This window comes from Calidris pugnax, unplaced genomic scaffold (genome assembly GCF_001431845.1).
Source record: "Calidris pugnax isolate Ruff unplaced genomic scaffold, ASM143184v1 scaffold53, whole genome shotgun sequence".
Lineage (NCBI taxonomy): Eukaryota > Metazoa > Chordata > Aves > Charadriiformes > Scolopacidae > Calidris > Calidris pugnax.
In genome coordinates, this window is record NW_015090792.1 from 841,746 (window position 1) to 869,282 (window position 27,537).

The following is a 27,537-nucleotide window of genomic DNA, read 5'->3' on the forward strand; positions in this document are numbered from 1 at the left end:
CCTGGCAAACTGGGGAGGTCCCAGCCGACTGGTGTCTAGCAAATGTGACGCCCATCCACAAGAAGGGTTGGAAGGATGATCCAGGGAACTCCAGGCCTGTGAGTCTGACCTCGGTGCCTGGGAAGGCCATGGAACAGACCATCCTGAGTGCCATTATGAGGCACAGGAAGGTTACCCAGGTGACCAGGCCCAGCCGGCACGGGTTCAGGAGGGGCAGGTCCTGCTGGACAAACCTCATCTCCTTCGATGACAAAGTGAGCGCTTGGTGGGTGAGGGAAAGGCTGTGGCTGTTGTTTACCTGGACTTTAGCAAGGCCTTTGATAGAGTCTCCCCCTTGGGTGGGAGTGTCGACCTGCTGGAGGGCAGAGAGGCTTCGCAGAGGGATCTGGACAGGCTGGATGGATGGGCCGAGGCCAATGGGATGAGGTTCAAGAAGGCCAAGTGCCGGGTCCTGCCCTTGGGTCCCACCAACGGGGCCCCTGCAGCGCTCCAGGCTGGGGGCAGAGTGGCTGGAGCTGCCTGGCAGAAAAGGACCTGGGGGTCTTGGGGGCCTGTGGGCTGAACAGGAGCCAGCAGTGTGCCCAGGTGGCCAAGAAGGCCACCAGCATCCTGGCCTGTGTCTGGAACAGTGTGGTGAGCAGGACTCGGGAGGTGATGGTCCCCCTGTCCTGGGCACTGGTGAGGCCCCACCTCGAGGGCTGGGTCCAGTTTTGGGCCCCTTCCCACAAAAAAGACATTGAGGGGCTGGAGCGGGCACAGAGAAGGGCAACGGAGCTGGTGAGGGGTCTGGAGAAGAAGTCTCCTGAGGAGAGGCTGAGGGAGCTGGGGGTGTTCAGCCTGGAGAAGAGGAAGCTGAGGGGAGACCTTCTCGTGCTCTATAACTACCTGAAGGGGGGGTGTAGAGAAGCGGGACTTGGTCTTGTCTCCCAGGTCGCATGAGATAGCACAAGGGGAAACGGCCTCAAGTTGCACCAGGGGAGGTTCAGATTGGATATTAGGAAACATTTCTTCACAGAAAGGGTTATCCAGCATTGGAATGGGCTGCCCAGGGAAGTGGTTGAGGCACCATCCCTGGAGATGTTCAAAAGACGGGTAGACATGGTCCTCAGGAATATGGTTTAGTGAATTCTATTTCTTATTTCTTATTTAGTTATTTTTATTTCTTATTTATTTTTTGTCAGAGTTAGGTTGATGGTTGGAGTAGATGATCTTTAAGGTCCCTTCCAACCTAGACGATTCTATGATTCTATGGTTTTTACTTCTTTCAGACTCTTGCGATAACACACTAGGAAATCCTGTGTGCTTGGCAATGAGCAAGGCAAAATCCTTTCTTGGTCTACAGGAAAGATTCCTAATTAACGGGCCCTAATATTGAGCTGGGTGGCTTGGGTAGAGACAAGGTGCCATCTGCCTCCTGTCCTTTACCATGGCTTGACTCTCATGCTGATGCTCTACCTGCAAACAGGAAGAGAAGGTAGAGCAGCAAGTCACCCCTGTGCTCGTGTTTGCCCTGGTCCTACCAGGCAACCAAGGCAGAAATTTCGGGCACGCCAGCATTCAGGCTGTTATTAACCTACATAGGTGGCTGTGAGTTAGAGGGAGAAAGTAGCCAGCCAGAGCAGAGGTAAACAAAAACAACAAAACCCAGCATATTTTTTTTTATATTTGGATCACTTGCTCATTCAACAATGTTGTTTCTGAGTGATCTGAAAGCCCATCTTAGCACCGTTGATGTTTTAAGACTCTCAACCGGCTTCCTCAAAGAAGCGACCACAGCAATTTGAGGTACAGGGGTAAATAAGTGTATTTGGAGAATAGCACCCTCCCAGGGGATCAGAGACATCATTTTAGCTGTAAGATAATCTATCCATAATTAGAGGAGTTTTCTTTCCCTTATTCTAGTACACTTAATTTAATTATTTGTTGGATTCAGGGAGAAAATTCTGCAATTCTGCTTTAAATTGCGAGTTTTGCATTTAGGCACTTGAGAGGTCTGGATAATGAATACTGACAGAGGAAAAATTTAGCTGCCGGTTTGGATTTAGTTGTGTGTGTAATGGAAGCCGATCTGTGAACAGCAGCACTTGAGAAGGCTGTGACTGTGGCATACTTGGAGCATCAGACTGAACAACAATTACTTTTTCTGTAATATTTAGAAACGTAAAGCAAAAAAAACTTCCGAGTAGCCTCCTCCCTGCCCCCCCCCAAAAAAAGAAAAATCTGATGTCAAAAACTTGTAAACAAGTTATCTTAAAGATGAGACCACATGTCATGAGATGTGGCCCTACCTTCCTCAGTGCTTCTCAACACCAAAGGGTTCGGGTGACTCCTTCTTCCAAGGCCCTGGTTAGACCCCATCCCATTTTTACTTAAGATTGTGATTATATTGAAAAAATATCATAATAATTCTCTGGGGGAAGGCTTTCAAAGACCTGGGCTACCTTGTTAAAGAGGTCATAATGAACCAGGAGTCAGATTAGAAAAATGAAAACTTAAAGCCTTCTAAAGTATTTTTAAAAGTCCTTCCTACAGTGATTTATCCCTTTAAGTTTGCAACTTTCTACAGAGCGAGCACCAGCTGAAGGGTCCACATAGACTAATGCAGTGAGTAATGACACTAAAAACCTTTTAATTTACAAATAAAGCAAGAGTGCACATGCAAATGAGTTACAGCAAGAGATGTCAACACAGCTGAGACATCATTACAGCCCAAGGGCACTGCTGAGCTTTACACACACAACCATAACACATCCTTCATTCGGTCTTTGCGGCAACTTCATTTTTCAAAAATAAATACTTAACATCCTTGTAATGATGTACTGCCAGGCACACCAGAAAACACTTCTGACACTCTGGAGGTAGTGGAAATCTCCTGAAAATTGGGAAGCCCTGACTTAAAGTGTTTCTCTAAATGAAAGTTGCATGATGTCCCTTGACACATGTTCACTGTCTCCAGCATCAATGTTGACTGGGTGTCTATTCTCATTACAATCACCAATTGTTCATTTCTCCTGAAATAAACCTTGTGATAATCAAAGTTATCATCTGACTCACTAGAATATTTACTAGCATTCACCTTTTTAGAGCTTCATGACATTTATTTATCATTTAGCCCAAAGAACAAACAGATGTTTGAAGTTGTTTATTAGCAGCAGCAGCAACAATTTAAGTCAATAATATGCCCTGAATTGACCTGCACACCTCTAAGGCCTCTCTTCAGTTAGGTCTAGGTGAAACAGCTCCCCAAAGTCAAGCTGTGACCATGTGTGCCACCGCACTTGAAAGGATATAAAGCCAATTACAGTCACAACTGCTATTTACTTGTGCAATAATGAGAGAGGAAATACCTAGAAGTCACTTGCTGGCACTGGAACCCAGATTAGGTACCCGACAGCTGCTGGCAAAAGATGGTGCGTAATTATCATAATTTTACAATGCTGGAACACACCATAACAACTGTAATGGAAATCTATCTCCTGAAAATTGGGAAGCCCTGACTTAAGTGGAAATCTCCTGAAAATTGGGAAGCCCTGACTTAAAGTGTTTCTCTAAATGAAAGTTGCATGATGTCCCTTGACACATGTTCACTGTCTCCAGCATCAATGTTGACTGGGTGTCTATTCTCATTACAATCACCAATTGTTCATTTCTCCTGAAATAAACCTTGTGATAATCAAAGTTATCATCTGACTCACTAGAATATTTACTAGCATTCACCTTTTTAGAGCTTCATGACATTTATTTATCATTTAGCCCAAAGAACAAACAGATGTTTGAAGTTGTTTATTAGCAGCAGCAGCAACAATTTAAGTCAATAATATGCCCTGAATTGACCTGCACACCTCTAAGGCCTCTCTTCAGTTAGGTCTAGGTGAAACAGCTCCCCAAAGTCAAGCTGTGACCATGTGTGCCACCGCACTTGAAAGGATATAAAGCCAATTACAGTCACAACTGCTATTTACTTGTGCAATAATGAGAGAGGAAATACCTAGAAGTCACTTGCTGGCACTGGAACCCAGATTAGGTACCCGACAGCTGCTGGCAAAAGATGGTGCGTAATTATCATAATTTTACAATGCTGGAACACACCATAACAACTGTAACAATGAGTGCAGACACATCTTTCTTGAGGAAAGACCTCTCTGAGGATGGTCACAGTGGTGACCTTACTATTGCCCCCACTTTAACCCGGAAAAAGGGATTCAGTAAAACTAAGTGCCAAGTGGCAATCTGGAAGTTTACTCAAGAGAGGAGACTTAGTACATGAAAAAGCAAGAAAGAGCAAAACTGACAGTAAAAACCACTGCCAGTATTATTTCCTGTTGGAGTCACTTATACAAACAGGTTGCAAATGGACACGGGATCAGTGAGGGTGGATCGACACCCACGTCCCATTCGCACCCATGTTCTCCTTGGTTCCTGGGTTGACTTGGGGAAAGGAGATAAAGCACCTCATAGAAGAGCAGCCCAACACGCTGTCTGAAGTCACCTGGACACCTCTGGGGCTGGGGCTGTCCCCATTGAGCCGAGCACAACTTGTAGAATATGCACATTTGCTACATCATGTGGGATTACCCCAAAGCATTTGCTAATCATTTGGATTACTGGTGAACTGACTATATTGTAGCTGATGATTTACCTGCAAAAAACAGTCCTTGTAAAAAGGCAAGGTTTGTGCAGGTGAAAGCAAAGAACATCAGTCAAGTTCTTCAGAATTCTGGGGAACAGCATGTTTTTAAAAAAAAACCCCACTTATCTTTTTCTCTTTTCTCATTTCTGCCCATTTGTTAAAAAAAAAACCCTACTTGTCTTTTTCTCTTTTCTCATTTCTGCCCATTTGTGCTCTTTCTCTCTCCTTTTGAAACAAAATTTTGTATTTCTAAAAGGTTTTCTTCTGAACAGGGCCTCACACGCATTACTATTTTGCTACCACTTGTTTGTCTTTGCATTATTCTACTCCAGCTGTACCCTTCTAACTTCTCCCCTACAGCATCTTTAAACCACAGAACTATTTATCATCTCCTATAAAACCTATCTGCTTAAGATGTCACCATAAACTCTTATCCCCAAGATCAAGGAAGACTGTGGTATCATTAATCAGGCTATTAATCTGAATTTAAAGGAAAATATATTTATGCTGTACATAGTGATGTGATTTTCTCCTCTACTTATTGTGCAACCCAGGCTTTTGCCCAGAACATTCATAAAAGAAACTGGATTACAGGAAACACGCTGAAGGCTTGGAACAGGGGATCGCTGCCCCAGAAGGTTTTTCCCCGATTTTGTTGAGTCAGTTTTGGGGCAAAACAATGACTTGTCCTGGAGAAATACATTAGCTATATTTTGAGTTTCCCTCAAAGACTTACACTTACAAGGGTCGGATAAGCTCTTCTAAGCAACAGCCATACCTATCATGAGATTCAGGAGAAATTGTAAAGAAAGATATGGGATTAGCTCCTCCGCATAAAGTAGCATCATCCACGCTGTATTACTGTAGGAGGTTCCCTACATGAACAAACACGAGTGAAAGAATCTCGTGAAGCATTTCTTCTGCATCTTCTTCCCACTCACAGTGGCTAAATCCAATACTATAATCCATGCCCTAAAGAGTTGAATTAAGAAAGCGGGACATCCAACAGAGGCTGCAGTCCCAAAGAAGAGATGAGGAGACCCTACTTCCCAAAGCAATCCCAAGTCATTCAACATCAAAGCTCAAAAATTATCTTACTTTTGACAGTTGCTGTTCGGGTGCAATTGTAGAGTATGGCTAACTCCCCAAATACTTTGCCAGGTCCCATGGTGCACAGCTTCACGCCTTCTTTTGTCACTTCAACCTTCCCATCTGCGAGAAAAAATAAAAACAAAACAGACCATTTTCAAAGGGAAATTAAGTTCTTTCAGAATTAAGTTTTAAAATGTGTTTGATTACCCCGTGAATAAAAACACTGGAGCTTTACAACCTGGAAACCAATTAAATCTATTATGAAGGATAGCAAAAACTCAGAAGAAGGTTAAAAACAACCACTACATATTTAAGCTTTCAACATTTGAGGGTTTTCAGCGGAGTATCTGTACAGACAGGACAGACCTACCAGCACACTAAGCTCAATGTGAACTTTGTTTCATGTATTACACTTCCAGGTGAAACTTTTCTCCAATTTTGTGTTAAAAAAGGAAAAGATTTAGGTCTTTTAACACATTAAAATCATGGAGTAATTTTACTCATTTTCACTGAGAAACTAAACCCCAAGAACACTCGTCCACTAATAACACAGCTATTATCAAAAGGAAAATTACTTTGATCTGTGGCCATTATTTAATTCCCATCTCACTGGACCTTTCTTTTTTTGAACATTTCACCTTATGAGAGCAAGTCCACTTTATCTGCTTACCAGTGCTGTGCCAAGAGGAGACCTGAGAGGGATTTAAACGCAAAGGCTGAATGGAAAGAAAGCAGCTCAGGGACAGTCTGGGGGTTTCGAAGGATATATGAGGAGCCAGGAGAAGAGAAGAGAAGGAACTGAAGATGGCCCCACCACCCTGTGCACACACAAGTAACGCCACGACAAGAAGCAGAGTAGACACGCGTGGGGAATCACAGAGTCACAGAATGGAAGGGACCTCTGAAGATCATCTAGTCCAGCGCCCCTGACAAAGCAGGGTCACTCAGAGCAGGTTGGACAGGATCACATCAGGTGGGTTTAGAATATCTCCAGAGAAGGAGACTGCACAGCCGCTCTGGGAAGCCTGTTCCAGGGCTCTGCCACCCTCAAAGGAAAAAGTTTTTCCTCATGTTCAGATGGAGTTTCCTGTGTTCCAGTTTGTACCTATTGCACCTTGTCCTGTCATCAGGCACCACTGAGAAGAGCCTGGCCCCATCCTCTCGACACCTGCGCTTTCTGAATTGATAAGCATTTATGACATCCCCCCTCAGTCTTCTCCAGGCTAAACAAACCCAGGTGTCTCAGCCTTTCCTTGTAAGAGAGATGCTCCTGTCCTTCATCATCTTTGTAGCCCTCTGCTGTGCCCTCTCCAGCAGTTCCCTGTCCTTCTGGAACTGGGGAGCCCAGAACTGGTCCCAGTGCTCCAGATGGGGCCTCCCCAGGGCAGAGCAGAGGGGCAGGATGACCTCCCTCCACCTGCTGCTCACACTCTTCCTGATGCCCCCCAGGATGCCATTGGCCTTCTTGGCTGCACGGGCACATTGCTGGCTCATGGACATCTTATTGTCTACCAAGACTTCTATGTAAAGTAGACTAAATAATAGGCCCATTGCAAGGGCCCATTGCTGGCTTATGGTCAACTTGTTGTCCACCAGGACCCCCAGGTCCTTCTCTGCAGAGTCGCTCTCCAGCAGGCCAGCCCCCAACCTGTCCTGGTGCAGGGGGTTATTCCTCCCCAGGTGCAGCACCCTGCACTTGCCCTTGTTGAAGTTCATCAGGTTCCTCTCTGCCCAGCTCTCCAGCCTGTCCAGGTCTTGCTGGATGGCGGCACAGCCTCCTGGGGTGTCAGCCACCCCTCACAGTTTTATGGCATCAGCAAACTTGCTGAGGGTACACTCTGTCCCCTCATCCAGGTCATTGATGAATATATTGAACAAGATCAGACCCAGTACTGACCCCTGGGGAACACCACTAGTTACAGGCCTCCAACTGGACTCTGAGCCACTGATCCCAACCCTTGGAGCTCTGTCTTTCAGCCAATTTTCAATACACCTCACTGTCCATTCATCTAAAGCACACTTCCTAAGCTTACCTATGAGGGTGTTATGGGAGACGGTGTCAAAAGCCTTGCTGAAGTCAAGGTAGACAACGTCTACCGCTCTCCATCCACCCAGCCAGTCACTCTATCGTAGAAGGCTATCAGATTGGTCAAGCATGATCTCCCCTTGGTGAATCCATGCTGACCCCTCCTGATGACATTCTTTTCTTCTACATCCAGGATGAGTTGTTCCATCCCCTTTCCAGACATATAGGTGAGGCTGACTGGCCTGTAGTTTCCCAGATGTTCCTTCTTTCCCTTTTGAAGACTGGTGTGACTTAAGCTTTCCTCCAGTCCTCAGGCACGTCTCCTGTTCTCCATTACCTTTCCAAGATGATGGAGAGCAGCTTCACAATAACATCTGCCAGCTCCCTCAGCACTCGTGGGTGCATCCCATCAGGGCCCATGGATTTGGAGGTGTCAGGTTTTCTTAAATGGTCTCTAACCCAATCCTCTGTGATTGAGGGAGAGTTTTCCTTACTGCTTGCTCTCTCTCCTACCTCCAGGGCCTGGGGTTCCTGAGGGCCAGCCTTAGCAGTAAAGACTGAAGCAAAGAGGGCATTCAGTAGCTCTGCCTTCTCTGCATCCTCTGTCACTAGGGCACCCACCTCATTCAGCAGCAGACCCACATTTTCCCTGGTCTTCCTTTTACTGCTGATGTACTTGAAGAAGTCCTTCTTACTGTCCTTGACAACCCTTGCCAGGTTTAACTACAAGCAGGCCTTAGGCTTCCTTGTCGCACCCCTGCATGCTCTGACAGCGCTCCTATACTTCTCCCAAGTGGCCAGTCTCTTTTTCCACCTTCTGTAAACTTCCTTCTTCCACCAGCTTATCCAGAAGCTCCCGGTGCATCCATGGGGTCTCCTGCCTCCTCTGCCTGATTTCTTGCTCCTAGGGATGCACTGATCTTGAGCTTGGAGGAAGTGGTGCTTAAATAGTAACCAGCTCTTTTGCAAGAGAAGTCAGGGGTATCATCCTATGACCACCATTGAGACCATAACAAATAAAAGCTCAAGACAGAAAGTGAGAATTTCGGATTATCAGCCACTAAAAAGCCCCCTCTCACCTGAAATTGGGAAGCAGATTGTTAAGGGATCCTGCTACACCAACCCAGAGGGCATCACTGACTTGTTCTCCGTGGGTCAGTATGTGGCAAGAGGGCAGGTCAGCAGTTCCTGGCTCTTGCCTGCCCTACAGCTATCCATGTTTGCACGGTAGATACCAACCTGGGCCTGGAATGCTTGCAAATATAGAGAACCAATTCATTTGATAAGAGATTATTAATCCCTACCTCCTGCAGGGGGAAAGCAGAGGTACTTCGTACAAAGCTAGACCACCATGGCAAAAAGAACTTCTCCTACGTAATATGTATGCTCTAAAATACAGTCCTGTCAGCCTGTATCTACACAAGTATCTGTGTGTAAATCTACATGGCTATACCAACGACACCCCCCAAAGCAAGAATGACTCCAGCCTAGCTGTGCTACTCCACCAAAACAACACACCAACAAGAAAAAGCAAACTTTGAAGGCTCTGAAACAAGTTTAGCCACCATCTCCCTAACGGGACACATAACACAGGAACTCAAGCTGAGCAGAAAACTTTGAGTGTTTCCATGGTAGAGCAAAGACAGGGGGTAAGGCGTGTAGAGGTGAATGGAAGAAGGCATTGTTATTAAGGCAGGGTGAATTTTAAAGGGTGCCTTTAAAGGGCACTAAGTAGTTTGGAAGAAGACGGGTCTTACACTGCCAAGACCTATTGCTGATTAAAAAAAAATTAAAAAGAATATATCCTTGTTATTTGTGAAACAAAAAGCTACTGTTAGATAAATAATATAACCTGGAGGTTACCTTGCCTGTGGGAGTGTAAAGATAGCAGTAGTGTATTCTGTAATACAAATGCACAGAAAGGTGGTGGTGGTGGGGTTATTAAAATTTCTTTATCCCAAGTTATTACCAACAAGCAAGTGTTAATATATATATATATATTATGCTACTATGAAATTACTACCAGGAAGCAAGTATATATTTCAATATTAACAGCAAGTCTCTAAAATTATCACTAGTAAAGCAGCAAACACACTTATGATTAATACTTATATAAGTACACATAGAGATATATGGACACTGAGATATAAGGAGGATATAATGTTGTTTCCATTGTTTTATTTGTTCATATTAATCTAATATCAAGCACAAAAATATGTATTTACCTCAAGAATGAGAAAAACCAACCTTTCATGGTGGCACATATCAGAGACTCCTATAGTATTCTGAAGAATACATTTCTTTTTCTTTTTTTTTCACTAGAACTGAGTTTCAGCAGAGCAGAAATGGGATTGTTTCTCGAAAAATCTCTACAACAAAAATCCACCAAGGGCATTAGTTTACCTCACTTTTAGCTCATGGAGTTGTTACTTCTCCAGAGACAGGACAGCCAAATCCGACCCATAATGCACAAATAGATCCCATTATTCACAAGCATTTTGAGACCTGTCCCGCTGCCCAAGAGGTCATCTGTTGCTTCCCAAAGCAATCCAAGCTGATCATTCACCTTTGTAAGAAAGCTACATGCATTCCCATATCCCATTTACTTTCTTATAAGGACTTAAAAATAAGAAGCTGGGTTCTGATTCTTATGGCTCAGTGGGGGTTTTTGGGGGGAAAGCATTTCTCATTGTATCAAAAAATTACGTGGTTCACTCATGACCACGCATGAATGCAAGTCAATGCTTCATCATCTACAGGTGCTCTCCAGGGGTTGAGAGAAAAAGGACATGAAAATCCCTCCGAGGGAGTGACGATGCCCGAAAGGACCACACTGGGGTTGGAAAGAGCTCACTGCAGTAACACACAGAAACATTAGCTCAGCTCCCATCCATTTACAACCCCTATTTCACAGGTAGAAAATTGAGCTCTCACTGCCGTGCCTTGATGACAAAACTCCTGCCGGATCACGGCAAAGGACTTTGAGATGGGAAGCACAATATTGAACAGATTATTTTTACTACAGTCTTCATGACCCTTCGACTGCATCAACCATTTCCCCTGGTAGGTAAGAAACATATCGGTGATGAAATTAAAATACTAATTTAAAAAGCATTGAGAAGACTTCCCAGCAAAATATGTGGGCACAGCAAGAATTGGTAAGAAGATGTTCCACAATAACAAAACCAAAGCAAAACCTAATTTCACTGACAGGAGAGGGTGTCAACTTCCAAAGGCAGAAGTCATTTAAATTTGTATATAGTTATCTCACCCACGGTCACCTTTGAGTTCCAAGCAGCAGCTACAGAGTTGAGCAGAAAACCGTAAGCTTCAGGAAACCCTTAGGCAAGCACAAAGTGCTCAAATTCAATACAGTCTCTATTTCACAGCAAACCCCGAGAGCCATTAAGCAAAAGATTATAGTTAAAATTTCTCATGACTCAAGATGATGCAGGATTTGGATATAGATCAGAAGAAAAGACAACAAGCATTTCGTTTTATTAATTCAATAGGGATTTTCTATACAAGAACTGCTCAGATATGCAGGCAGTTACCAATAACTACTTTTAACTGCTTAGCAATTTAAAAGTGCTTTGTATATAAAAAAACCCAAGAATTGTTTAAATGCTCATTTAACATTTGCATTCAAACTAGTTTTATTCCTAATAAACTGTTTGAAGTGTAGATTGCAGAGAGGACACACAGGACTGTGGGTGCATTTCTGCCTAGAAATCCTGATTTTTCCAGAAGTCTGTAAGGCGACATGATGCACGGGCCTCGTGCACGTTTGTTAAAACAAAGCTAATGAATATGAATTTCATATGCAGTGGTTTCAAAGCATTTTATACCCGTTCTGCTAATGAAGTGGTGTTTTGATTCCAGCACCTGCTTCTTATTTTGCAAATTTGGATATTAAATTACTACACACAGATGAAAGGTCTATTGTAAAACTTCTCCTGTTTCTACTTGAAACAATCAGAGGGAATGCAAGATTGTGACAATGATGGAAATCACGTTCTTTTAGAGAAGCCTCCCCAACTTAGTCTGAACATGAAGGCAACCTCTATTCCCGCAAAGCATGGACAGATCCCCCTCTCTGGACCCATGGGAAAGGTCTCACCTCCAGGAACACCAGCAACGCCCTAGCGAGGCTGGATTTGACATTCCCAACCTGTGACCGAGTGAGTGCCAGCTCTCGGTTACCCCAGGTGACCTTCTGGGTTAAAGTATCTGAATTTCACTGAATTTTTTAGAGTTGGAAGGGACCATAGAGATCATCCAGTCCAACTCCCCTGCTGAAGCAGGATTGCCTAGAGCTAGAGCATGTTACTCAGGAGCATCCAGGCGGGTCTCCAAGGAAGGGGACTCCACACCCTCCCTGGGCAGCCTGTTCCAGGGCTCTGCCACCCTCACCGTGAAGAAGTTTCTCCTCATATTTGAGTGGAACCTCTTCTGTTCCAACTTGTGCCCGTTGCCCCTCGTCCTCTTACTGGGAACCACTGAAATGAGTCTGGCTCCCTCCTCCTTCAACCCTCCCTTGAGATACTTGATATATCCTTGATACTTGATACTTGAGATATCCTGCCACTGCTCCTCCTGGCTTTTCACAGGGTGCTGTGAGCTGGCTCTCAAGAGATCCCTCCTTGCTCCCGAGCTTCGCGACCTCTGGACAAAGCTGAATAACAGTCTCTAAGAGATCTTTAGGAATGAACGGGCTGGTCTAAGAGGTGGTCAGAGCACAAGAAGCCACTCGAGTAACCTCACCCTTGGTCCACCACCCCCAGCTCCGAGGCTGATGGTGGTTTATGGCACCAAGCCAACCTCTGCTTTGTCTTCTCCGCTTTTCCGAAGCTCAGCGACGTTTCTGATGCTGGAGCCAAGCAGCTCCCCGGTCCTCCTCAGACAGCTGTATTCTTCTATCAAGCCACAAAACAGACCACAAGAGACTCCATCAGACAAACTCAGCTGCTGCAGGAGAGCACAGAACTATTTTTTTCAAAGTACATAAGAGAAAGATTGCCCAGGACAGTAGCCTGCGGAAGGCTGGAATTGAAAGGCAAAGGTATCTGATCTTTGACACTACAGCAACAGAAGAGATACAGACAAGCTGCTTCTCTTTCAGTATGGTTTAGTAATAAATGTGCTGTTTAATTACAATTTAGCGTACCAGTGAAAGTCTCCTGTTCTCCTGTTGTGTAATTAAGCAACCTGGAACATTAAACACCTAACAATAAATTCTCCGGACCGTGAGCCAAATTCACCTCTTGTGGAAATAAAGGGTCTAACACAGCTATAAACAGAAGGAATTTTACTCATTTTCTTTTCCTAGCTGGCAGTCTGCACAGTGCAATTTTCCATGTAGGAAATGAATTGCTTTCTTTGATGTTTCAACCAGATAAGAAAAACAAAAGAAATGCAATACAATCCTGGTCAATTAGTGAAGATAAATTTGCAACATCTTTTGACATCTCCATAAGACAAATACTAAATAATGCAAGTGAGGCTTTACTCGAGGCAAGAAGAGAAGATTGGAAAATGCTGCATTTCTGCCAAAATATTGAGCATTATTGAATTCATCATTGATATTTAATGAGCTGATTTTGCGGAGCATCCAAACTATGCATTTTTATGTCAGCTGTAATAAACTATTCCATATTGACAGAGGACAACACAAGTTACTTTTCATACTGAGAGACACAAAATAAAATAAAAATCTCTGTGCCTTAGCCAGCACGGAAGAGTAACCAAGAGTAAAGGTTGGCAGCTCTATTTTGGTGGCTGTACTTTGGAGTCCCCTGAGGTCCCTCTTATTCTCCATTCCCACATAGACAGAATATGACCCAAAATCATCTGACTGATGAGTCACTTCATTAATGGTCCTTCAGCAGTGGCCAAAGCAGTGAAATGGGCCTTTGCCATATCACGTCGGTCTTTTTGATGCGTACTTTCAGCAAGGCAAGTTTTATGAATCAGTTCTCTAGATGAAAGGCTGCCACATCCATTTGGCTTTCTCCCAGTGGTGGTGACCAGCATGAGGACACAGAACAGAACAATCCCTCCAAAAGCCCCCAGCCCGCTCCCAACAGAAACAGTTGCCAGGAATCAGCTTAGCCAGGCATAACTCAAAATATTTTGGGTTTGGCAGATGCTCAGAAGTCTCCGTTATATGGTAGGCTCTTTGGTTCTTTTTCCAGGCTCTACTACTTGAATCACATCCCACCTTTGGCAAAAGAAATTTTCAAGCTGGAAATTTTCTACCTTTATTCCTTGGATTCAAAGACCAGCAACGTTCTTCTTTTATCGTCATTTATTGTTCCCCAGTGATCCTCCTGGATGATAAGAGTGAAAGCCTTGTCCTTATTCCTTTACAGAGATTTTTATGTAAATGCCATTCACCTAGGCGTAACGTTTCCGCATTGCCCAATGCTCTGCCCTCTTTCCCACCTGTTTTTTCCCTTGTCATCCAGAACTCGCAACTTTTCTTAGCAACTCATAAAGTAGCTGAGAAAATGGAAGATTATTTGGGGTGTGGGCAGCTACATTCATCCAGTCTTGCCGCTTCCTAACACGTTTGTGGAAAGCACTTTTTGCACTATTACTTAAGCTTAAATGCAATGTTCAACAGATGCAACTTCTCCAAATGATGAACTGTCTTGTAGTAAGCACAATGCTTCTCTCGGCCAGCCTACAGTAAGTCCAGGCTGCCACCAGTAAAGCAGCACTTTGGACAAAAAGAGAGCATGTTATAAAAATAGCAACCCCAAACCACCAGAATGATCGACCTTGTCGACGAGGGCAGCTCCATGAAAGCTCCGTGAAAGCCAGTTTTTCAGTTTTGTACATACGGCGTTGGGTTGTAACTCAAAACAGCTTAAAAACTGGAATGGGTTTGCAAGATTTCAGGTTGATGCACTAAGACTTCGGGAAATCACAGAATCATGGAATTGTCTAAGTTGGAAGGGACCTTTCAGACCATCTAGTCCAACCATCAACCTAACTCTGAAAAAAAAAACCACCACCACCAAAAAAACCAAAACGCAATCACATCACTAAACCATGTCACTACGCACTACGTCAACCCGTCTTTTCAATCCCTCCAGGGATGGGGCCTCAACCCCTTCCCTGGGCAGCCCAGTCCAAGGCTTCAGGACCCTTTCCGTGTCAACATGTTTCCTACTCTCCATCCTGAACCTCCCCTGGTGCAACTTGAGGCCTTTTCCTCTTGTCCCATCGCCTGTTCCTTGGGAGAAGAGACCGACCCCCCCTGGCTACACCCTCCTTTCAGGGAGTTGGAGAGAGCCAGAAGGTCTCCCCTCAGCCTCCTCTTCTCCAGGCTGAACACCCCCAGCTCCTTCAGCCTCTCCTCAGGAGACTTCTTCTCCAGACCCCTCACCAGCTCCGTTGCCCTTCTCCGGGCTATGAAGCCCCAGAGGGAAGGGCTTCCCTCGCTGCCCTGGTCCCTGCCGCGCATCCCCTGGGCCCTGGGACTCTCGGCCAGAGTCACACTTTTGCCAATTAAACTCTGCGTGCTAATTACATTGTAGTTGCAAATTTAATTGCGGAGCAATTAAAACTTAAATTGCTAGCTGACACCAGAGCCAGTCCACTTAAGATCTGTTAATATTTTTGTTTGTTTCAAAACACGGACTGATAATGCTCTGCATTATTCATGGGGTTGTGCACAAGCCACTCTGTGTCTTAATTGTGGTGGCTGCGGAGTATTGCAGCTCCTAATGATGAATATTAACGTCATTAAAGTAAACCATGATTATTTTTTTTTTCTTAAAGCTCTACTTAAAATAGGTCAATATTGAACTGCTCCCAGCTCCTTTCTGGTTCCAGCCCCATGTCTGTGGTGTCTGCACCGATGGCAGCATCACTACCCCGGGCTCACGTGATGCACGGAAAACAAAGGTTCACATCTTGAGGCTGCTTTTCAGGAAGGGGTGGAAATAGTTCCTGGGAAATAGTCTAATGCTCTTAATAGCATTTAGTCTGACAAGTTATTGCTCTTACAAGTTTTTGTAACCCTTTCCCAGGATGCAAAGTTAAATATGGGTCATTTTAAGCATAGAAAAGTAAAAATACAGAAGGTTGAAGCATGTACAAACAAAGCAGGGTCAGTTTTGCAACCACCACATGCACTTGTCCTGGATAATAACACCAGCAAAGCCCACAGACTGGTTTTGCTTTGATGAGGCCATTGAGTGCTTTGTCACCCTGAGTCCATCCAACTAAAGATTAAACAACAACTTTGGCTTAACTGCATCTATGTTCCTCAAATAAATCAAACTATAAATTAAATTGCACTAATGTGACTCTCATAATTAGTAGGATAATTTTGTCTCCCAATAATTAAATGGTCATTTTCACTTTCTGGGCTCAGAAGAAAACAAATTAAGTTGACTTTAGGAATTTATCAGCCTGTGTGTAATTTATATAATGGGTAAAAATTCCTGCAGTGCCTTACCAGCTCTCCCTTCCTCTTCCCAGCTCAGAGGCACGGCTGAAAAGCCCCTTGCTATTTCAGGTCAAAGTCCTTCATGACTCACGAGCCCAAACCAGACCCTTAGCTTCTAAATTTTAAAGATACATGAATATCCAATATGATATCTGAGAATCCAAAGTGCATTTCTATACAGCATGAGGTTTCAAAAACGCACACTTTCTTCTGTCTTCCAGCAAAGCCTTTAATGTCAGGAATGTAGCAGACATTTCTGGCTTATATTTCCCTATTTCTCCTCCTGGGTATAAACAGGAGACATTTGGAAAGCCTAATTCTTTATTTTAAATTGTATATCCCAGCAATGCCATTGAGATACGGTTAAGTATAATCAGTTTTATCTTTATTCACATTACTGGTCCCTTCTCAGCCCATGAGCACATGGGAACTGTAAGCCCTGATACATTTATCCCTCACCCAAATTTGGGTAAGCTTTGATGGAAGAACTGTAATAAGGGAGAGAAAGAAAAATTGCCAAATTTTGTGTTCCAAAACATGGCAACATTGCAAATTGTTGCAAGTGTTTCGAATATGAAGAAAAATGTAATTTTTTCCTGAGATGCCTCCCTGGAAAAGACTGAGCAACTTCTGATGACATTTTCCAGAATAATTTCATTTTAAGCTGGCATCCGCAGCAGAAGTTTCAAGCTCAAGTTTTTAAAGTTTTGCAAATGACAGGGAAGCAGAAGCAGGCTTGATGATGTCCAGTACCTAGTCAACTCTGAGACTAACACCACTGTGGAGTCTCACCTGCAAAGTATTTATGAAAAGCCCTGAAGAAAGCTTTTATGTCTTTTTGCTTGTCAGATAAAATGTAATGAGGAAGATAAATGAATTTGCCCCATCCCTGGAGGGGTTCAAGGCCAGGCTGGATGGGGCCTTGAGCAACCTGGGCTGGTGGGAGGTGTCCCTGCCCAGGGCAGGGGGGTTGGAACTGGATGACCTTTGAGGTCCCTTCCAACCCAAACCATTCTGTGATTCTATGAAGCAAGACATAAAGAGTTATGACTCTCAAACTGGCTGGTGCAACTGGTGAAACTGCGACAAGTCCCTTCATATGCTCCAGAAAACACTTTTTTTTAATGGAATGACTTTCCCTCCAAACCTGATGGACTACAGAGTGGAGAAGAGGGAGCCACTGGGCTCTATAAAATGCCCTGAGAGAGACAGTCCAAACCTGATGGACCACAGAGTGGAGAAGAGGGAGCCACTGGGCTCCCTGACCAGGGAACCTTGTTTGGGGGGACTTTCCAGTGCCAAGATTTATTCAGGGAGTTAAGCAGAGAGGACAGACACCAGCCCTTTCCAACATCAGCAGCAAACCATGCTGAGATGGCCACAAGAGAGATGTCCATAAACCAGTAAGTATCTACTACCCCAGGCTGCTTCACCTTGCCCGGCTGGTGGAGACCTGCTGGCAACACGGGGGGAGTTTTGTTGTGCCTTTTCCAAAATGACACGCTATGGCTGTTTTTTAGCCTTTGCTTTTAAGAAATGGCAGAGGCCTGGAAGAGGCTGTCAGAGAGAATCATAGAATTGTCTAGGTTGGAAGAGACCCTTGGGATCATCAAGTCCAACCATAGAGGTGGTGGAGTCTCCTTCTCTGGAGACATTCCAAACCCTCCTGGACACGTTCCTGTGGGACCTGCTCTGGGTGGCCCTGCTTTGGCAAGGGGTTGGACTAGATGATCTCCAGAGGTCCCTTCCAACCCTATAGCATTCTGTGATTCTGTGAAATGGTTTTGAAACTGGGCTCAAAACTGTGACTCAACACAGTTGTGCTGCTGCACAATCTCAGCAGCCCCAAGCAGTGAATAACAGTAACATTTCTCGGATTTAAATCGAGACTTAGTCTAGATAAAGGATTACTGGAGATAAAAGCAGATCTGCATCCCAGTTTCTTCCCTGCCTGCAGAAACGTTTTGAGAAATAGAGAATGGAAATAAAGGGAGGTGACGGTCAAAATCTGTAACAGCAGCCTCGGGGCAGAGAGGAGCTCGGAGGACTGAGAGCATCTGAAAATGGGATAAAGAAAAGCTTCCTTTAAAGGTAAGAATTAAAACCCAGATGAGAAGAAGGCAGGAAAGTGAAGCAAAGCATAAGGAGTCGTATTGGAGGCTGCCTCACAGAACTAAGGGTCTGCCCAAAGCCATTCAAAGCAAGATGTCACCTTCAGAGAAGTAAACAGGACGGACTGATGCTGTTTCCACACTTCAGATTTAGTTCCAGTGCCCCTACGGGTTACAGTTAACCTTCTTCAGCTTCCCCCTGTGGAACAAAGCTCTCCCAAAGCACACTGCTAACATCACCCTTGAAAGCAGAAGCAAAGAGCTCCTGTCTGCCTTGCTAATGAATTGACCCAGAAGAAATACTCTGTGCACACAACTATTTTCTATTGTGACCTTCACAAGCAAACTCTGCAACCAGAGCTAATTGAATGGGTACCTTCCACTCTCAGCCAGGTGGGGTTCTGTCTAGGAGGATCTAAAACTTGAGGGTTTTTTTGCCATTAGAATGATTTTTATTATTGTAAGCGTTTTGTTAATGGTGGAACCTACAGGACCCGGTCCCAAGTGGAGATGCACATCCTCAAACATAATATAAAACATTCAAAAATATATGCATATATATACACACACATATCTATATCCTCTCTTTTCAAGCTTAAATTCCAAGATCCTTACAACTCCAATATATATGTTCAGGGGGATGGATATGTGACCTCCAGAAGTTCCTTCGAACCTCAGTTATTCTTTGACTCTATAAATTACTTTTGATGGAAGGTTTGTTTCAGCCTAAAGGTGTGAAGGTAGGATTTAGCAACTTGCCCTGGCCAACATTGTGTAACGAGTTTGTTCACAATGAGGCTGTAAGACCACGTTACAATCTCTGAGATGGTGACAAAACCTGCTAGAGAAACCTCTTAAAATAGGACGTGAGTTGGCAAACAAAGATAACAAGGGCTCCAGGAGATGGTGAGCTATCGAGCAGACAGAGAAGATGAAAAAAAGCGATGCCAGATTGGAGATGTTTGTTTGGGATAGATTTGTTACCGTCAGCCCAGACAGCACTAAAAAAGTGTGGAGTAACACAGGAGCGTCGCAAGGCCATAAACCTCTTCCCTTGGCCAAAAAGCAGACACTTTTAGCCTGTGACAGCACTGTTAAAGATCAGTGTGAATTTCTTCTCTACACTGCACTGCTTCTAGCTTCTCTCCCTCGAGTCTGGCTGAACCACTGAAGATGCTCATAAAACAACGGACCGGGGTGCAGACGGAGAGATATGCAGGCTCCTGAGTAGGATTCAACGTGGCAGACTCCGCTGTGACTGCTGGAACGATGGCAATAACAGACCACGTTCACTGCGTGACTACAGACACCTTATTACCCAAAGGATCGGCTGAAGGATTACAAAACCCCCTCCTGTTTCAGATTGGGATAATTTGGGAAAGCAATTTGTGTCTTGGTTTGCACAAATCTGCTTATCCCTGCTCTCAAAGCCCACAACTCTGCTCAGGCTGACAGATGGGGTCCAGCACAGGACACAAGAAGACCCATTGCTCCAGTTGTGGAGCAGCATCTCCATGGCCCGGGCTGGCTGAACTTCAAGGGTAAGAGCCACCCAGAGCAACACACCAAGGCACCACCGAAAGGTGCCAAGGGGGGCAGGGAAAGGGGATGGGTGCACGGAGACATGTTTAGCATATGTATACATATATATATATATACATGTGAATATATATTAAAAAATCCCATAGTCCTCCCTTAAACACTAGAGAATTCTTCACCATCCACCCACACCACCAGCAGCTCCTGCTGCACAGCAGCCCTACAGAAGCAACTTCAACGTAAGAGGGTTTGTCGCCGCTAAGTCAACACTTTCTCAATTTTCTAGCAGAGAGCTGAGTGTGCCAACAAGAATCTCAGTTATGATTTACATGTTGGGGGATTTCTCAGTTTGACTTTCCCATTTTTGAGGAACTCACAGAATCACATGGGGTTGGAAGGGACCTCTGGAGATCATCTAGTCCAACCCCCTGCCAAAACAGGTCCACCCAGAGCAGGTTACAGAGGAACGTGTCCAGGCAGGTTTGAATGTCTCCAGAGAAGGAGACTCCACCACCTCTCTGGGCAGCCTCTGCCAGGGCTCTGCCACCCTCACAGGAAACAAGTTCCTCCTCATGTTTAGGTGGAACTTCTTATATTCAAGTTTGTGCCCATTTCCTCTTGCCCTGTCCCTGGGCATCGCTGAAAAAACCCTGGCCCCATCCTCCTGACACCCACCCTTGAAGTATATATAAGCATTGGTCAGATCCCCCCTCAGCCTTCTCTTCTCCAGACTAAAAAGCCCCAAATCCTTCTTCCTGTCCTCTGAAGAGAGATGCTCCAGGCCCCTCTCATCTTTGTAGCCCTCTGTTGTCAAAGTGCAATTCAAAAGAATATGTTTTCCCACAGCCAGTGGGAGATGCACACAACTCCTGTTGGCAGTTCATCCTCTTACACAGTTACCCCATTGCTTCTGAAACCTATACATATTTTTAAAAAATATCAAAGAGAATAGATCGGTATCGTATTTATCCTATAAAACACTGAAAGTACTGAAAAGCTCAAACACTTTTTGAGAAACATTGGGTTTGCTGTCCTAATTCGGCTCAGTCTTACCTCGATAAATAGTATGTTTCAATCTCAAAAGCAAACAAACCCAAGAGCCTCAAACACGAACTGCTTTTCCCCGGAGCAGATGATTTTGTGGAAGGACTCAGTCTGCCCTGCGAAGCTGCAGTATTTGCCTCAAATTCTCATTTTGGCTGAAAGGCTCTTAACCTGGAATTGCAAACGCAACGCCACAAGTGCAAACTGCCCTTTTTTGGGTATTCAAAGTCTCTTGTGAGCACAACCCACCCGCTCGCTGGTGGATATAACCTACAGGACTCTGCTGCCACGGGAGGTTTGCAGGAGCCAGACTGCACTTCAAAAAATAACTTCAGTATTACCCTGCCTCGCAGCAGCCCCGTATGGCGTGAGGACGCCTCCCCGGCCAGCCTGCCCTTGGGTACAGGTGCTTTCCCATCAGGGTATTCAGAGATCCCTCCGGATAAATCCACTCTGGGCTGTTTCTAGATGAGATCTTGTTTCTTCAAGCTGTGCACACAGCCTGCAGTAAATGGGCCACAGCAGCCCCTCGGGCAACCTCCAGCCCGGGTGGGGAAGCGTGAACAGGCTCCAGCTGCATTGTGAAACTCTCTGATAAATGACACACCGCCTTTCGGAATAGGAAGAAACTGCTCCGATGATTTATAAGGAGGTGTCCCGGTTTGAGGTAAAACCGGATCAATTTTGTGTTCTGTAACTTTGCATTTTAGTTAGGCCTTTTCTAACTCTCTGAAATTAACGGCATATTGTGGAGAAAACTGTTCCTTCTCAGAGTGATAAGACCAATGTTTGTGCTACATGCCAGGGAATGGTATGTAGAGAGGCCCTTGCTTATACTTATTGCTATAACAACCAAGGGCAGCCAATTTTCGTTATTTCCCCCTTAGAGGGTCGGAAACGGAAAAAACGTAGAGGGGTCACATCTGTGGGGAGGAACGGACAAGACAGGTGACCCAAACCTGACCAACAGGGGTATTCCATCCCATCTGCCCCATGCTCAGTATAAAAGATGAGGGATCTAAGGGTCAACTCTCTTCCTGCAATGGCCGACGTCCAAAGAGCACCCTGTCTGTTCACCTGCCTTTGATCCCGACCCATGTGTTCCTGACTCCAGAGCTGGAATCCTGCTCCTGTCCATCACCGAGTCCAGTCTGGGACTTCCCCAGTGCCTGCTGATGATGGGACTGTCATCCTGAGAGCTTGATACGGTTTTGTATATGTGTTGTATCTATTTCATTATTTTCTTCTCTTTTATTTTAATATTATTTTTGATTAAAGTAGTTTACTTAATTCTAAACTTTTCAATCTCCTTATCTCTTCCTTCTCCTCTTTCGGGGTGGGGGAAGGGCCATCTGTTGGTTCGGTTGCGGTGATTTCGGCTGAAACCACGACAGGAGGGAAGGACTGGAGGGGGCAGGTCTGGGCTGGATGAAGCAGAGGGCTGGGAAGTGCTGCCCCCCCGTCCAGCTCTGCCCCCAGCACCCCTGGTTTGTGGCAGCCACTGCACTGCACAGACCCAGCTCTCCAGAAAGCACAGCCACAACAAACTCTGCTCTCATCTTCAGGGTTCCCATAGCAACACTTTTGTTACTGACATATCTCAAATGCTGAGAAACCCTGATTTACTTTTTTTTTCCTCAGGCCTTCTAAGCCACTTAGTTTAACTTCAGCTGTCTTAAAACACCGGGACGTTTTCTGTTGTATACACTGAGAAAAGACATCTTTTGTTCACCTGCTGTTACATTATCCTATCCACATTTATATCAGGTTACTAACCTCCTCCCTCAGCCAAAAAAAAAAAAATATGCTTGAAGCTATAGATGTATAAAACACTGGAACTGACCAGTCAATTTAATTTATTCTTTTAATTAAAATTAAAACCAGACTTAGTTTTGTGATGTGATAAGCAAAAGTGAGACGTGCCGTGGTTGCAATCTCTTATTAAACACAACAGAACCTCGATGGAGAGATCCCTTTGAACAGCAAAACCACCCTTCCCTTTCCTCCCTTTCTACCCACGGGATAACCACGTGCTTGAAAGGCAACGAGAAAAGAACAGATACGTTTCCAAAAAGTGAGACGACTACTTCATACAGAAGCTGAAAATCCACAAAAATAAAAGACTAAAATGAATAAAAATTTGCACACCAATATTTTACACTCTGGCATACACACTTACACCCACAGGAATAGACCCTGAATACTGTTTAGAACGCACAATTCAGTTGACCGCCAAACATTGACAGCTCCAAAGGGGAATCACACTTTGCAAAGAAAAAGATTGCTCCAGGGAAATCCTGAAAAGCTCTTCCAGCCTCTGACACTGGCCACATCCTTGAAAGACACTTTGTGGGGCTGAAACATGCCCCACGGAGCAAGTGGAAAGGCCCGTTGGGCTCAAAAGTACCTTGACATCTGCTGGACAATGTACATGCCCTGGGCAATTCTGATCTCACAGATAGGGAACAAAAAGCACCCCCGAATTGTAAGTTTTCTGGCCTAACAACGAGGCAGCTGAAGGATGGCAAGTGTCCAAACCCCTGAGCCCCATATAAAGATGCAGATCAGAGGACAGAGGTCTGTGCCAGACAGAGGAGACACTTACTCTTCACCTGTGGCTAGCAGAAAACTGAGTGTGAACACATCCCAAAATACTCAGGATGTGAAACAAGTTTGGAGACAGAGATCCTGCAATAACCAGGAATTCCTTGCCTCTTTCAAGCAGTACCACAATAGCGTGGGGGTGGAAAAAGCTCAATTTTGTCTGGATTCCTTAAAGTGCTATGATGCTATAATGCATTTAAGGCGCATTGCACCGTAAGTGATGTGACATGTGCTGCTCCACTGCCTCTCCCAACTCCTTACTGTGGATGTTAAACAACGTGAAGAGCACTGTATGGATAATCCACCTGGGGGACATCTGGAGACAAAGAGTTACTTGGTCCTTCCAGCCCATACTGCTTGGCCATGGAAAGAGAGACTGGAGCCAACCTGAGCCATTTGCCTTCGCTTCTACGGCTCTCTACCTGCTTGATGGCCACTGGTGGCAAGTAACACGAAGGACTCCAGCCTGAGCATGTGGTCTTTGGGCAGGCTCCATCCCTGGAGGTTTTTAGGACCAGACTGGATAAAGTCCCAAGCAGCCTAGTCTGACTCCAAAACTTGTTTGAGCAGGAAGCTGCACTTGAGACCTCCTGATGTCCCTTCTGACCTGAAGTTCCTTACAATCCTGTCTTCTTTATCTATAGGAAAAAGATGAGCTAAAAGGGCTGTACAATTACCGTTACTAATTAATGATGCACATTTGAAGGGAAAAAAAAAAAAAAAGTATTCTTGGGGAAGAATAGCCAGAGAGCTGCCTGGCAGAAAAGGACCCGGGGGTGTTGGTGGCCTGTGGGCTGAACAGGAGCCAGCAGTGTGCCCAGGTGGCCAAGAAGGCCACCAGCATCCTGGCCTGGGTCAGGAACAGCGTGGGGAGGAGGACTCGGGAGGTGATGGTCCCCCTGTACTGGGCACTGGTGAGGCCTCACCTTGAGTACTGTGTCCAGTTTTGGGCCCCCTACCATAAAAAAGACATTGAGGGGCTGGAGCGGGTCCAGAGAAGGGCAACGGAGCTGGTGAGGGGTCTGGAGAACAAGTCTCGGGAGGAGAGGCTGAGGGAACTGGGGGTGTTCAGCCTGGAGGAGGCTGAGGGGAGACCTTATTGCTCTCTACAGCTCCATGAAGGGGGGTGGAGAGAAGCGGGACTTGGTCTCGTCTCCCAGGTCACAGGAGACAGGACAAGGGGAAACGGCCTCAAGTTGCACCAGGGGAGGTTTAGATTGGATATTAGGAAACATTTCTTCATGGAAAGGGTTATCCAGCATTGGAATGGGCTGCCCAGGGAAGTGGGTGAGGCACCATCCCTGGAGGTGTTCAAAAGACGGGTTGACATGGTCCTCAGGAATATGGTTTAGTAATTTTTATTTCCTATTTCTTGTTTATTTTTTTGTCAGAGTTAGGTTGATGGTTGGACTAGATGATCTTTAAGGTCCCTTCCAACCTAGATGATTCTATGATTCTACAATTCTACGATTTCCATTCTTACTGACTTTGGGAATGTGGCACCTTGCCTTTCTTACTGACTTTGGGAATGTGGCACCTTGTTACACAGTGCTTCAGGTGCCAAGCCTACCCATAGGGCTACAGATCCCATGCTCACAAAGCGTGACTCCTCTCTCTCCCATTTTCCATGTTTTCCTGGTAAATAAATAGCTGGGCTGAGGCTGAAGTATGGCCCCCTTGATGGGCCTGGCCGTTGGAAGGAAAGCTCAGAGCGCAGCCTAAGCCAACAGTTCTCAGTTGAGTGACTTGGATGAAACAGGAAAGGGCCTCCAGTAAATCAATGTTTTCAGCTGACATCTCTGCAATCAGGTTTACAGAGAAACCCAGGTTTCTGAGTTGCACAGAACCAGCAGCATCCTGGTGTTTTCATTTCTTGTCCAGACACAATAGTTTCTGAACAGTTGGTTGATAAAACTTAGTAGCATTTATGACAGCAAATGGTTACTGATAAAACAGGCACTCCCAAAAGTTACTATCCCCCCCAAGGCAAAAAGTGAACAATTTCTTCTGAAAACAAATCCTTTTCCATTTAACAAAATTAATTCTCCACCAAGAGGGGCACTGCTAGATTCCCAACCACCCTCAGAGCAAACTGAAGCACCTTCACTAGTCTCCTTAAGCTTCTAAACTGGGAAACCAGTTGACAAACACACTTGGGTCATTTTTCTTGTCTTCCGATTGCCAGCCCTGCCTGATCACCAGCCATGTCCTCAGCCTGCCCCCCAAGTCCTGCTCTGCAGTAAGACCCTGGAGATGAGGACGGGGGGTGGCTAATGCCACAGACTCATCCGTGTTGATCTGTGTTGATCTGCCAGGGCACACGGTGCTGGCATCGCAGAGGACTCCTACCAGAGAAGATCCTACCAGAGAAGATCCCAACGGAACTTCTTTTCACACCGTATCAATGCCAGCCTCTGGCAGAGGCACCTAACATTGTTCTCTTCAAGCTTTATGCATAAAGCTTCTCTACCAGGAGTATGACTGAGCACGCTAATGAATAGAGCTGTTTTAAGTCCTGACAAGTGAGAATATCTTTGCTACACCTCCAGCTGATACTCAATCACTTCACAGAGAGGAGTGAAGTGACCTGGAGACTCTCCATTGACCTGCAGCAGAAACATCTGCTGAAAACAACCCACCTGATCCATTGACCAGAGCCAGTTGGCCAGGAGGGAAGAGCTGCAGCCAGCTGAGCAGCCAAGACAAAGCACATCACTGGTAACGCAACACGGGGAAACATGCTGTTGGAGCAAGAGGTGTTGTGCTACAAGTCAACGTGTCTCAGCTCTGTAAAAAGGGAAAGACATGTGCAGTGAGGGGAATTAGGAGCTGCTGCCTTTCCAGTATATATATACTGCAGCCTCACTGGGAGATTAATTCCTGTTATTTAGTTATTTTAGCCTATTATTTAGTCTACTTTACATAGAAGTCTTGGTAGACAATAAGATGTCCATGAGCCAGCAATGTGCCCGTGCGGCCAAGAAGGCCAATGGCATCCTGGGGGGCATCAGGAAGAGTGTGAGCAGCAGGTGGAGGGAGGTCATCCTGCCCCTCTGCTCTGCCCTGGGGAGGCCCCATCTGGAGCACTGGGACCAGTTCTGGGCTCCCCAGTTCCAGAAGGACAGGGAACTGCTGGAGAGGGGACAGCAGAGGGTTACAAAGACGATGAGGGGCCTGGGGCATCTCTCTTAGGAGGAAAGGCTGAGGGACTTGGGGCTTTTTAGTCTGAGAAGAGAAGGCTGAGGGGGGATCTGATCAATGCTTATAAATACTTCAAGGGTGGGTGTCAGGAGGATGGGGCCAGTCTTTTTTCAGTGGTGCCCAGGGACAGGGCAAGAGGAAATGGGCACAAACTTGAATATAAGAAATTCCATCTAAACATGAGGAAGAACTTGTTTCCTGTGAGGGTGGCAGAGCCCTGGAAGAGGCTGCCCAGGGAGGTGGTGGAGTCTCCTTCTCTGGAGACATTCAAACCCACCTGGACACGTCCCTGTGGGACCTGCTCTGGGTGGACCTGCTCTGGCAGGGGGTTGGACTAGATGATCTCCAGAGGTCACTTCCAACCCTATGTGATTCTGTGATTCTGCAGCACACAAGCACAGCTCTCAAAATCAAGCGTTCACTCAGCAACAGGGAAAGGATGCAAGACAAATGTTGGCTTGAACTGAGTCATTCTGCCTTGCCTGTGCCTAAAAAGACATGAGAACCAGCAAAACGGGGATGCCTGGGAAAGTGAGATGTTTTAAGCTATACTTTCGTCCTTTCTCTCAGGTAAATTCGACCTTGTCCCTGCTTTCTCCAAGTGGATACAAAATCACTATGGAGAACTCAAAAGAGAGAGCAACGAGCAGAAAGAGTTTCAACTCAGAGGAAAAGAAAGGATGAGCTGAAAGTATTCTCTGCCAGCCAGGAAGGACCATCTGCATTCCCTTGCTGCAGATCAGGCAGTCTCACCCCCGGTAGAAGGATTATGAGGCTGAAAAAATCAGCTCAAATACAGAGCTTTATTTCTCAGAATATGGACGGCTTG

The 27,537-nt window shown here is 45.4% G+C and overlaps 1 protein-coding gene across 1 annotated transcript in view; it reads right to left on the reverse strand.

Moving 5' to 3' along the window:
• PRKG1 (protein kinase, cGMP-dependent, type I) overlaps positions 1-27,537 on the reverse strand; it is a 551,141-nt gene that overhangs the window by 359,819 nt on the left and 163,785 nt on the right. Inside the window, exon 3 of the mRNA XM_014966652.1 lies at positions 5,729-5,842. Coding sequence (XP_014822138.1) covers positions 5,729-5,842 — 114 coding nt within the window. The remainder of the gene's footprint in view (positions 1-5,728; positions 5,843-27,537) is intronic.